The 13,817-nt window shown below is 42.0% G+C and overlaps 1 protein-coding gene across 3 annotated transcripts in view; it reads left to right on the top strand.

The window, feature by feature from the left end:
• Window positions 1-13,817, top strand: part of A1CF (APOBEC1 complementation factor) — a 111,097-nt gene that overhangs the window by 62,678 nt on the left and 34,602 nt on the right. For all 3 annotated transcript variants that reach the window (XM_007478329.2, XM_001363571.3, XM_016428099.2), the window contains 3 exons: window positions 1,164-1,298; window positions 7,811-7,941; window positions 10,283-10,521. In XM_007478329.2, coding sequence (XP_007478391.1) covers window positions 7,835-7,941; window positions 10,283-10,521 — 346 coding nt within the window. In that variant the 5' untranslated portion in view covers window positions 1,164-1,298; window positions 7,811-7,834. The remainder of the gene's footprint in view (window positions 1-1,163; window positions 1,299-7,810; window positions 7,942-10,282; window positions 10,522-13,817) is intronic.

Below are 13,817 nucleotides of genomic sequence, written 5' to 3'. Positions count from 1 at the left end.
ATGCAGAAGTGAGCAGAACCAAGAGAATGATTTTTACAAAAACAACAGTATTGGAAAGAAACAGAGTCCAATCAACAGAGTGAATAACCAGATTTCCAGAAGACTCAAGACAAAGCCTACCACCCACAGTATAGACTAAGCCATAGGGAAGGGGAAGGAGTGGGCATGGCAAATGTGGGAATTTCTTTTCCTTGACTGCACATGTTGGTAATTAAAGTGGGTTTTTTCATCTTTTCTTTTTTCATTTCCCAACTGGCAGTTGAGTAGAGATGGGGGAAGGAAAGAACATGGAACTTCATGAAATATAAATTAAAATTTGCTTTTAAAAAACAATAACCAAAAAAATAGCATAATACGTTCAAAAGAATACCAAATACGGAGTAAGAGGATCCAGGTTCAAATCTGACCTCTGCCACTTACTACTTGTATGGCCTCAAAGAAGTCACTTAAGATTTCTAGTACTTAGTTTCCACATCTGGAAAATGAGGAGATTGGACAAGATGACCTCTCATGTCCTTTCTAATTCCACATCTATTATCTTGTGATCCTAAAGTCCTAAATATTAAACATACTCAAACTTCTTCACACATTCATAAATCAAAGTACAAATAACAATGAATTATTATCATTGTGTAAAACTTTAGGGATTGACATAGTAAATCAAATGTTTTACTTGATCTCATTTTATCCTTATAATAACCTTGAGAGATAGGTGCTATTATTATCCCCATTTTTTATATGAAAAGCAGTCAGTTAAATGACTTTCCCATGGTCATACATTTAGTAAGTGTTTGAAGACAGATTTGAACTCAGGTCTTTCCCACTTCAGGTCTTATAGTCTTATCCCCTTGGCTATTTGCATCTGACTCTTGGATATGGTATTTAATAGCTATGTAACTTTAGGTCCATTACTTTGATTCAATTTTCCTCATCTGCAAAATGGGGAGAATGAATTAAGTAATATCTAAGGTTTCTTCCAATTCTGAATCTATAATCATACAACTAAGAAAGCTAGGATTAGAACTTGAAACATTTAATTTGTATTTCATGCTCTAACCAGCAGAACTTTTTTTTTACAATAATTTAATATATGCTCCACACTATGATGTAATTCTATGAAGAGAACAGAAATGAAGCATCTCTTACTATGTTTCTTTTTGCAGGAAAACGGACAAAGAAAATATGGTGGACCTCCCCCTGGCTGGGATGCTGCACCCCCAGAGCGGGGCTGTGAAATTTTTATTGGAAAACTCCCCCGAGACCTTTTTGAGGATGAACTCGTTCCACTTTGTGAAAAAGTGAGTTGTGATCTCTTTAAAATCCAAACACCACCATGTGGCTTCTAGCATGTTGTTGTAGTTCTAGCATGTTCAGGCAGTTGTCCTCTTCTGAGTCTGCCTCTGGTCTATTCTTCACAGGACTCTCCAGCCTCTACCTACTTCCCCCTAATTGTGGGAGTCCTTTGAAGCTCAGATGTCAGTCTCCTGCTCTTGGGCCCTGATACTCATCCCAACTCTGTTCCTCCTTTTAATGCCTCCCCAATTTCCATTGCCATCACCGTATTTCCCTGGATCTCCATTTACCTTTGAGACTCTCTTCTTAAAGATGTCACTTTTCGGCTCTCTTTTTCTGCAACATGTCCAAAGTCATTCTAATAAATATTTTTATTACAGACGTTTTGTTACAATACTGGAAGAAGAAAAGCATTCTCCTTGGGTTTTTTTTTTTAATAAACTCTTACCTTCCCTGTTGGAATCAATACTCAGTATTGATTCTAAGGCAGAAGAGTGGTAAGGGCTAGGCAATGGGGGATATGCGACTTGCTTAGAGTCATACAGCTAGGAAGTATCTGAGGTCAGATTTGAACCCAGGACCTCCTATCTCTAAGCCTGGCTCACAATACACTGAGCCACCTGCCTGTGATTTTTTTTAAATTAAAGCAACTGAGTTATTCATGAGACTTCCCTCATATATTGATGGTGGCCTCCGTGGGGAGGGAGCCTCCCATTTTGGCAGCAAAGACTTATTGACTCTCCATTCAGAATGTAAACTCATTTTTAGTAAGAATTTCCCCAGAGGGGGCAGCTGGATATCTCAGTGGATTGAGAGCCAGGCCTAGAGATGGGAGGTCCTAGGTTCAAATCTGGCCTCAGACACTTCCCAGCTGTGTGACCCTGGGCAAGTCACTTGACCCCCATTGCCTAGCCCTTACCACTCTTCTGCCTTGGAGCCAATACACAGTATTGACTCTAAGACAGAAGGTAAGGGTTTAAAAAAAAAAAAAGAATTTCCCCAGAGTTTGTATTCTCAGTGCTCAGCACAATGTAAAGGTTTAAGGAATGCTTCTTAATTTAGTATTTTGCATTTACCTATTCTCTTCCCATAGAATGAATGCTCCCTCAGAGCAGAGATGAGTGTTTCCTTTTTTTTTTCCTGTATCCCTGGGGCTTAGCTGAATTTCTAGCATATAATAGGGGCGTAATAATTGTTTATTGTTTCATTAATAATAATCCAGGGAAGAGGCTATAATTCTTTCAGGGAAATGGGATATTTTTCTGCTTTAATCTACCCTTACTAAGAGCCATAATAAAACAATGATTTCTACTGGACATTAGCATAGATATGGTGTGATTGAAAGAGTGCTGGATTTAGTTCAAGAACCTGGGTTCAAGTGGTGGCTCTGTCACTTGCCATCTGTGTAACTTTGGATAAGTCAGGTTCCTTCTAGTCTAAAGAAGCAATCCCAAATAAGCTACTTTCGTCCAGATTCAGTTCATTCAATTCAACTCAAATTCAATTCAGTCCAATAGTGTGTAAGACACTGGGAGGGCAAAGACAAACCAGGAGAATCCCTGAGATTTGAGTCAGCACAAATAGGGAAACAGAAAATATGCACAAGGATATACCAAGAGATTCCATGTTTTCTTTAAAGAAATTCCAAGTCTTAACCCACAGCTGGGTCCCAGATCAATCCACCTGCAGGGAATGTTAACACCAACTGGCCCAGGTGTAGACACAGCTTCCTTGTGCAGTATACTCCTGGCCTCTTGTGGAAATAGGGACAGCGAACTCCTGCCAGTGCGTGACACCAGGATTCTGACCACAGCAGTTCTCCCCCAGCCCAGCCTAGCTGCCCACTCCTGGAACTCCCTTGGCCTTGCCTTTCTATCTCAGAACATAGTATTGTGCCTGGCTTCGGGTAGGTGCTAATAAACATTTGTTGAGTTGAATGGAAGTGAAACAATAAATGTTTGTTGAATTGAGGTAGCCAGGACTAGTGAAGGGAGCACTGCAATCGAGTGAGGACAAGCCGAGTTCCAGTACTGCCTCTGACATTTACCAGCCATGTGATCATGGGCTTTACCTCTTGGAGGCTCAGTTGCATCATCTGTAAAATGGAGACCATAAGACATCTAGTGCCAATCTCACAGGGTTAATGTGTGACCCTGGATAGGTTCTCTTCCTCTTCTAAGCCTCCATCTTCTCATCCTTTTGTTGTTATTGTTGAGTAGTCATGACCATAGCACACTGGGTCCTTCTGTCCTCTGCTGTCTCCCAAAGTCCATCCAAATTCATACTTCCATGGTCCTGTCTCTCCATCTCATCCTCTGCCATCCCCTTCTCCTTTTGCCTTCAATCTTCCCCAATGTGGGGCTCTTTTCCAATGAGTCCCATCTTCTCATAATGTAGCCAGAGTACTGCAGCTTCAGTATTTGGTATTTGGCCTGATCTCCCAGCTGTCCACCGGAATGACAAAATTCTTCTCCAGCACCACAGTTCAAAGCATTGATTCTCTGGCACTCAACTTTCCATTTAGCTGAGCCCTAGCAGCCTTACATTGTTACTAGAAAGACTAGATGGCCCTTTGTCTTCAAGGTGATGTCTCTGCTTTTTAGGGTGCTGTTCACATCTGCCATAGCTTCCCTTCCAAGGAGTAATGTCTTTGATTTTCTTGGAGGCTGCAGGCTTCATCTGCAGGGATCTTTCTTCTTTCAAGGCCCATCTGATAGGAGAGCTCCTCCACACATTCTCTCTTCTCTGATATCCCCCCCCACCCCCACCCCGGAAGGGATCTCTTTTCTCAAACTGTCCACGAGCCCTTCGCCTGTGTCTTGCCTTTGTCACTCTCCATTTCACTTTGGATTGTGTTCATTTGTATAAACATATGTGTCTACCTGGTAATGGATCATAAACTTCTTGAGGGTAGAAAGAATGCCATTTTGCACCTCTGTATCCAAGGATCATTGATGTAAACCCTGAGGGCAACTCAGAGGCCATTTAACACCACCTCCATGTTTTTATAGAAGATGAAAGAAAGTAGCTTGCCCAAGGTCACAGAGGAAGGGACTCAGGTGTGCTTTTAACCCAGGCTTTCCGACCTCCAAGTCCAGTGCTCTATTTGCTCCCCCAGGCTCCCTCTTTACCCACAATGCCTAGCAGAGAGCCCAGCACAAACTAAATATTGATTGATAAATCACTGGACAATTTTATACCTTCTACCTTCATGAATAATATCTCTTGCATCCTTTGCTTTCTCTCTAATAACCTCTAGGATGCCATGTCTGCATCAATAGGTTAGCTCCCATCAACCTGTTTCTATAACCTCATTCTTCTGAGGCCAACATGACTGAAATTGGGGTATTCCTTTTCTGATCATCCTCCACACCACAAACAGAGTGATATTCCTAATTTGAAATTCTGATCAAGTCACAGTACAGCTCAATAAATTCCTGTGGCTCCCTATTAGTTCTAGCATAAACTATAAACTTCCCAGTCTGGGCAATCACGTCCTTCACAGTCTAGTACCATCCTACCAGCCAGATTTAGTACAGATTACTCCCCTTCACACACTCTCTGATCCAGCTAATCTAGATTGCACATGATGCCGTCTCACTTCTCTCCATAATATTTCGTTTACTCTGCAAGTGCTTTCTATTTGCATGAGCATATTATGCATTTCCTTTTCCATGTTTCTCCCCATTGGATGTCAACTTTGGAAGGACAGAGACCATTCCATTTTTTGTCTTTCTAGCCTGAGGTTAGCACGGTTCCTGGTGCAGAGTGTTTCAGAAATATTCTCTGAACATCATGATGCACAATTATGCCCATTCAAATGTAAGTTTCTTGAGGGCAAGGGCTCGTTCCCCTTTTTTGCATCCTTATGGATTAACACACAGTGCCTAGTGCATAAAAAGGGTTTAATAAATGATGTGGATTAATGGGATGAATGGATGGCTTGAAAGGAAATATCTATGAAATAAATAAGAGAACTGATAGGGAACAAATGATATGGGAAATGGAGAAATGTTTAAAATTGGGGAAAACATTTGTGGAAATGACAAATAGATTGAATCTGTCATAAAATGAAACAAAAAACAAATCCTATTCCAAGAAATCACAAAATCACGTGTTGAAAATGATCAAAGGATATAAATAGGCAATTGACAAAAGAATTCATTAGAAGCACTTCAAAATTCTTTTAACTCCCTAATAAAAAAAATGCAAATTGAAACAACTTCAAATATCACACCCTACCAATCAAACTGAACCATTCCCACTCCCCCCCCCCCCAAAAAAAATAGTGCGACCCAAGGAAGGCAGGGCTTAGAGAAACCAGCTCAGTAGAGTGGAGTGGAAAGAAGACTGGATAGGACATTCTCCAGGCCAGGTTTTTCTCCTTCTTAGCTAGACCTTGGACAAGTCATTTAACATCTCCAAGGTTCAATTTCTGCTTTTAGCAAATTATGGGTTTCATCCAGATGATCTCTATGGCTCTTTCCATCTCTAACATTCAGTGGAACTCGTACATCTCTGACAAAATTGTTAATTGGCCGGATTGTTCTGGAGAGCGATCTGACTAATCGTGACCATCATAACCATTTCCTTTGACACAATAATCTAATTTAGGGAAATGACCCCCCCCAAAGTTGTCAAAATTATCCACAAAAGCTTCTGTTCTAAGATATTTGTGCCAGAATTATTTATAACAAGGAGAAGGAGAAGCGATTTTTGAAAGGGCACAAATAGCCAATAATTGTGGAATGGCTGAACAATGTGGTTTTCCAATGTAATCCAATACCACCACCACCACTACTACTACTATTATACTAGAATATAAAGAAATGTGGACACTAAAAAGGACTGTGGAGAAAGCTCTCAGATTAGTATATGTATCTAGACCAGAGGAAAAAGAAGCATGTAGATTTGGATGCACACATGTGTCTGCAAATTAGTTATGAGTATAAATTTAATTTTTCTTGTTGTTTAAAGTCATCTTCAGCCTACATTCCTGCTTTCCAAAAGATGATGATGGCTAGCTCTCTGACAGCTGCTCCACCAACTAGCAACTTTGCTTTATATGGAAATGAGGGTAGAAATGGGCCCAAGAAAGAAGTCACCACAACTGTAATTAGGAGGGGGCAAGTGTCTCAGCCTGTGGCATTTGCAGGGAGGGAGATGAGACCTAAGACGATTGGGAAGGGCCTGGGCCCATGAAACACCAGCATGAGACCAGCCCTGGGGAGGCTGCTCTAGAAAATCAAAGTTGAGTCATGAAGTGCTTTGCTTCTAGGACCTCAGAGATCTGTAGGGATTGTTGGCAATCTTGAAATTTGGTGCTCTGTGACAAAGTCCTGATAGCTCCACCTTAGTTCTGTTTCTAGTTGGAACACTCAGAAAGAGTGTGCCCTTTTCTAAGTTTATGGTCAGTTGATATTTTTCTTCCTTATTACTATTTTTTTCTCTTCACAGAAAATTAGAGGATCATAAGACTTTGACCTGAAAGGGACCCTAGAGGGCTAGCCTATTATTCCAGGCCCAAAGGAGTGAAATGACTTGCCAAAGTCATATAGACCATTAGTAACATAGAAAGGAGTCAAGCCTAAAACTGTATCAACATGGAATCTAGAAACCCTCAACTTGTAGCCTTGTAAGATCTGATTAGAACTAGCTTGTAAGTTGGAGTCCCCAAAGCTTGTCCTTGTTCCCTGTTCCTTTGAGAATCCACCCTGGAGGGAATGTCAGGCTAGCAGTTTCAGACTGAATAATAGACTTAAGGTAAAGACAATAACTGTCAGGTGGGGCCACGTCCAAGTCCAGTGACTCTTCTTGTCTCCCAAAGCCTCTCCCACTGTATCACGCCCTCCTTTTGAGGATCAAACTCAGGACCATCAGCTTACAAGACTGATGTGCTGCCTACTGCACTAAAGAGTCACTTGGCTTTATAGCTTAAGTCTATTATTCAGTCTGAAACTGCTAGACTGAGATTCCCTTCAGGGTGGCTTCTCAAGGGAACAGGGAACAAGTACACGCTTTGGGGTCTCCAACTTACAAGCTAGTCCTAAAACTTGAGGTTCATCAGATCTTAGTAGGCTACAAGTTGGGGGTTTCTAGATTCCATGTTGACAACTGTTAACTCCAAATGCAGTGCCCATTCCTAAATCAAAGAAGAAAAAGAGAGTCGGCATCTGCAGAGATACAAATTTTATCTTCAGGAAAAAGATCCAGCTGGTTACTGAACCTGGAACTTCTGCTCATGAGGACACTTGCAGGTCCCTACAGCATTCTGGCAATGTGGCCAAGGTCCCTATCCCTCTTTCTCGTCCCTACCTCGACTGCTCTTTCCTGCTAAAGTGATGCTTCCACCCAGACATAGAAGGAATCAGGAACGAGACATGAAGCAGGCTTGCACCAAAAACCACTCCCCATGGAACAGGGGTGGAAAATTGAGAATGGAAAGAATCTGGGATCTCATAGGATCAAAATCCAATGTGGGAAGATTCAGGCTTTTCTCTGTTTTGTATTATTATAGATTGGGAAAATCTATGAAGTGCGGATGATGATGGACTTTAACGGAAATAACCGAGGCTATGCTTTTGTTACATTCTCCAACAAGCAAGAGGCCAAAAACGCCATCAAGCAGCTAAACAATTATGAAATTAGGTAAGATTCGTCTCATTGCATGTCATCATGACTGCTCCTATCAGGCAGGGGTTCCCATTCATCTGACTGTAAGCATGGATCAGTTGGGTCTAATGGTCTGTGGGCTGCCACTGGGGTCAAAATGGTCCTGGGTTCATATCCTGTCTCAGTAATCTACCAACTATCTGGTTGTTCTTTGTACTCACAGAGAACCAAAATGGCATCATTATGGAAAATCGTGTACACTGTGTCCAAATCAAACCCACACAAGCTGGGAAGGCTCTACCCCAGATCGTGCACAAATAGTCCCTCGGAACATTCAGGATGATGATGTCTCTAAATTTGCACATCTCATGTTTCTTTTGAATTACTGCAATTTGCTTTGCCCAGAGCACAGCATCTTCTTTGATGTGAGGATGCCATGCAGGACAGTCCTGTGCTAACGCAAGCAATCCTAAAACTCTTCAGAGAGACCTTGAGAGTGTCCTTGCCTATTTGAGACAGGCCAGTGCCATTGTTTAATTGCCTACAAAATGGATATAAGAAGCCTTTATTAAACCCCAAGAGCTAGGCACTCTGGTAAGCACTGGGAATACAAACACAAAAGAAAAGGGGAAAAGCCCGAGTCCCTAAGGAGCTTATATTCTAAACTGGGAAGACATGGCATCAAAGGAGGTGAGAAGCACAGTGGAGGGGAGAGAGTGAACTGAAGGTGCTCAGTGCAGGGGGTTGGCTTTGAAGTCCTGAAAGTCAGGAAGAGGAACAGGAAGTCAGAGGCAGGAGGGAAATGAAGGCGGGCTTGCTTGAGCCTCTCTATAAAATGGAAGCCGCAGGACAAACTTACAAATGGGAGACAGGTCATCCTGGTGGAGGATTATTGATTATTTCATGGTTCGAAGGCTGCAAGTGAATTGGATGCTCTGGGGTAAGGAGGCCCCCAGGTATCAAGGGAGCTTCCAGGGTGAGCCTGGAGCAGGTTTTGGAAGCCTGGAAATTCAGGATTTAATTCAGGAGGGAAACAAGGTCCAGAGTATCTATGACACAGGGTTGTTGTACCAAAAGCTGGCAAGTTTATAGAAATGGCAGCTATGACAGAATTAGAGCATTTGGGAAGGATCTCAATAGTCATCTAGTCTAATCCCTACCCTACAATGGATCTACACGACAAGTGGCCATCCAGCCTCAGTGTGAAGGCCTCTAAGGAGAAGGAACCCACCTTTTCCTGAGTCTGCCCTTTCTACTTTGGGAGCCACCCATATCATTAGGTAGTTGTGGTCATTTTTGCTCTTCAGTCATTTCAGTTATGACCAACTCTTCATGATGCCATTTAGGGGATTTTTGGTAAAGATACACAGTGGTTGGCCATGTTCTCCCATTTAAGGTTCCCATTTAGGGTTTTTTTGGTAAAGATATAGAGTGGTTTGCCATGTTCTCCAGTTCATTTTATAGAGGAGGAAACTAAGACAAACAGGGTTAAGTGACTTGTCCAGGATCACATAGCTAATAAGTGCCTGAGGCTCAGATCTGCGCTCAGGAAAATGAGTCTTCCTGATTTTGGACCCTGCACCCTGCTCTCTCTCCACTGTACCGCTCAGCTAAAACCATTCATTAGGAAGTTATTTCTAATATCAAGCCTAGACTTGCCTCCATTGGTTCCTTCTTCCTCTTCTTTCTTGTCTTCTGGGACCAAATAGGACATATGAAATCTCTCTTTCACATGACAAATAATTCAGATAATCAAATCTAATACTCATCTCCTCCCCTCAGCCTTTTCTTCTCTAGGCGAAACATCTCCAGCTCCTTCAAGGAGCCCTTATATGGAAAGGACTCACAGTCTTCCACCATCTTCTTTGCCTTCTTTTGGACACTCTTCAGCCTAGCATTTGTCTGTCAAAAATGCAAAATCCTGAAATGAACAGAAATCTTACCTCCTTGTTCCTGAAAAATACGTTTCTCTTCGTGCAGTCAAAGATTGCATTTTGGCCTTCACATTACACTGCTGATAGACAATGAGCAAACAGAGCTGGCCTTGGAATCAGGAAGACCTGGTTTCAAGTCCTGCCCTGACACACTCTGACAGTGATCCTAACAAATCATTGATCTTGCCAGTGCTCTGAGCAACTCTCTGAGACTATACATGGCCAAGAGGTGCTAACTTGTACTGGGAGAGGGAGTTACCTCACCTGGGAGTTACTTATTTCAATTAAATCACTTATTAATGTCAGTGTTTCCAAGGGTCCTTCCTTCTCCACCAGGATATAGATGAGGAACAGCTATATGGTAACAGAATTTGAGAACCAACAAGGTTTAAAACTTGGTCGTCTGGGGCTTCTCACTAAATAAAACAACTGTTTTCTTGCAGAAATGGACGTCTCCTCGGGGTTTGTGCCAGTGTAGACAACTGTCGATTATTTGTTGGGGGAATTCCAAAGACCAAAAAGAGGGAAGAGATCTTGTCAGAAATGAAAAAGGTCACAGAAGGAGTGGTCGATGTCATCGTATACCCTAGCGCTGCAGACAAAACCAAGAACCGGGGCTTTGCTTTCGTGGAGTATGAAAGTCACCGAGCTGCAGCCATGGGCAGAAGGAAACTACTCCCAGGTTTGCACCATTCCCTACTCCCCTCTAACCTAAGGAAGGAACCTCCTATCCCCTCCTCTACAACTGTCACTGGGAATGAGCGAAAAAGGAATTTCTCCCTTTGCCATCCCAAATCAAAGCTACTTTTCTTTTGGTCCCCTGGTGACTTAGATTTTAGAATAATTTACACAAGCCACACAAACTGGATGAATCAGATAAAATAATGGAGGCAAAGGATTTTGGCTAAAGGTCTCAGGGCTGCTACTTACTACTTGTATGACTGTGCATATCCTTTCCCTTTTCTGTCCTCACATTCTTCCTCTATGAAAGGAGATTGGACTCAGTGATCTCTGAGGCCTCTTCTAGCTCCAGAACCCTAAAATGGAGGCCTCATTCCTCTTTTATAGCACAATTTATACTTGGAAATGGAAACACATTAAGTTAACCTGATATTAATTTCCATATATGTTATATATATATGTGTGTGTGTGTGTATATATGTACATATGTGTATGTATATGTATAATGACTAAGTGCTGCCCAACAAGAATGTTACTCTCTTGGAAATGCAATATTCCTGTATTGCTCCCCAAAATTATCAGGATGCTACTTGTTTCAGGTTAAATCATAATACTGCTCATATGAGCTAGAATCATAATGGAGATGGTGATGAAGATGAGGGTGAGGATGATGGTGATAGTGATGAGGATGGGAGGGAATTCTCTTTGTCAATTTTGTAATCTTTGCACTAGTTGTCTTAAAGTGCCACCACATTTACCTAGTACTCATTCATTATCACAGCCTTGACCAGTTCCACCCTCTTGGTTGGTTTCTCTCCTAAAATTCTATGAGATAGATCCAAACATCATAAAAATACCAGCAGATTTGATATCTTCATGGAAAATATCTCGCTAAAGTCCACCACCCTGGGGCCACAGGAATGTAGATATAGAATGGGAATGGACTTTTAAGGTCATTTAGTTCAATCTTCTCTTATAACAGTTGAAGTAGAACTGAAATTACCTGCTCAAGTCACACATGTAGTAAGAAGTAGGCTCAGAATTTGAACTCAAGTTCCACATAAAATGTCGAGAACAGTTGATATAAAATACAACATTTTCAGGGAGATCATTTAAGCCTCCTCTGATTCTGCCTACTGTTAAACCTGTTATTGCCCATCCTAAACAAACTAGAATATGCCCTCCATGTTAAAGAGGCAATGTCGATGAGCCTCACCTCAAAAGATCAGTGAAGGACAAGATCAATAGCAATAAAGATGCCAAAGGCTGACATTGAAAAGTACTTGAGGGTTGACAAAACTTAACTTATTGAATTTGAGCCTGACAATGGCCCTTTGAAGCAGAGCTGAGTAGAGATTCCCAAGCCTGTTCTCAGCTGACATGCACAGTCTCACAGAGCTTCTTCCCCAAGGTCACACAGCCCGGAAATGGCAGAGCAGGATTTAAACCCAGTTCTCCCTGGCTCCAGGTCCAGCCCAGAAGTATTGACTGTGTGTAAAGGATTCAGGCAAGCTGTAGTCTCAGTCAGACCAAGTTACAAAAGTGGTCCAAGTACACTCTATTATTATTCACTTAAATCAGTCCAAGAGAGGAGGACAAAATGAATTCTTCCTAAAGGGTTTCATAAGGAATAGACTTCATTAACTAGACTAATCAGAAGCAACCAGCTGGGGGGAGGGGGGAACGCTACCACTATGGTATGGCAGGCAGAGCAATGGACTTGGAGTCAGGAGATCTGAGTTTGAATTCTTCCACAGCTATTTAAGACCAGGAGCAAGTCATAAACCCTCTGAACCTCAGTTTCCTTATTAAATGAGGATATCATTAGCCCCTGCCTTACAAAGTTGTTACAAGATGTAATGCAATTACATCACTTTAGAAATCTTAAAACCCCACATAATGCCAGTCTTTATTCTGCTACCATTTTGATTCCACTGATTACTCCAACTAGGGTCAAAGTGTTATGTCTGAGTTCTCAAACCACCCCTGAAATGACCAAGCAGTCTGAGACAGATGTGACCTAGACCGCATCAGAAAGTCCCTGAAATCTCATACACAAAATATGAGAAGCCTGACAGGAGGCCAATGGAGAGGTACCAAACATAGCCACAGCACACAGCAATCAAGGAGAGGACAAGCAGACAGGGACATTGCTGCCCTGGCCACCTCCCATATGCTGCACAAAATGGGTGGGAATTAGCACAGACTCTTAGGTATGAATGAGTCCCTCACTAAGATCTACAGAGACAGAAACATTTGAGAGAAATCTCCTGGGAACCTGCAAAGTGACCTTCCCAAACCAGGGAGGTTGGTTCAGGTCTGGAACACACTGCAAGCAACCTCAAGGATTTTTGCCCCAAGAATTCACTAGGGTAAATGCTATTGCCTCATACAAAGTCAAGTTCATGTTTATTTATAGAATCACGGCATGGGATGGAACCACAAGGTCCATCTAGTCCAACCTAAAATCCTCTCCAGTACATATTTATTAAACTTTGCTTGAAGATCTCCAGCTATTTCCCAAGGCATCCCTCTCCACATTTAGACAGCTTTCAAGGTCAACATTTTTTTCTTCCCCTGACTCAAGCCTAAACTTACCTTTTTCCAGTTTCTACCCAGAGTTCCTAGTTCTGTCCTCTGGGTCAAGGAGAGCCAGTCAAATCTCTCTTCCCCCCTTTTTTCCATTTTTTTTTCATTTAAATTAATTTATTTAGTCAATTTAGAACATTATTCCTTGGTTACAAGAATCATATTATTTCCCTCCCTCCCCTGAACCCACCCTACCCATAACTGACCCACAATTCCACTGGGTTTTACATGTGTCCTTGATCAGAACCTATTTCCATGTTGTTGGTGTTTGCATTAGGACATTCATTTAGAGTCTCCATCCCCAGCCATATCCCCATCGACCCATGTATTCAAGCAGTTGTTTTTCTTCTGTGTTTCCACTCCCACAGTTTGCCCTCTGAATGTGGATAGTGTTCTTTCTTGTAGATCACTCCAAGTTGTTCAGGATCACTGCATTGCCACTAATGGAGAAGTCCATTACATTTGGTTGTACCACAGTGTGTCAGTCTCTGTGTACAATGTTCTGGTTCTGCTCCTCTCACTCTGCATCAATTCCTGGAGGTTGTTCCAGTTCACATGGAATTCCTCCACTTTATTCTTTGAGCACAATAGTATTCCTTCACCAACATATACCACAATGTGTTCAGCCATTCCCCAATTGAAGGGCATCCCCTCATTTTCCAATTTTTGGCCACCACAAAGAGTGCAGCTATGAATATTCTTGTACAA

The sequence above is a fragment of the Monodelphis domestica genome, chromosome 1 (genome assembly GCF_027887165.1).
Source record: "Monodelphis domestica isolate mMonDom1 chromosome 1, mMonDom1.pri, whole genome shotgun sequence".
Classification (NCBI taxonomy): domain Eukaryota; kingdom Metazoa; phylum Chordata; class Mammalia; order Didelphimorphia; family Didelphidae; genus Monodelphis; species Monodelphis domestica.
The sequence above is the reverse complement of the archived record's forward strand: the minus strand, read 5'-3'. Positions and strand labels throughout refer to the sequence as shown.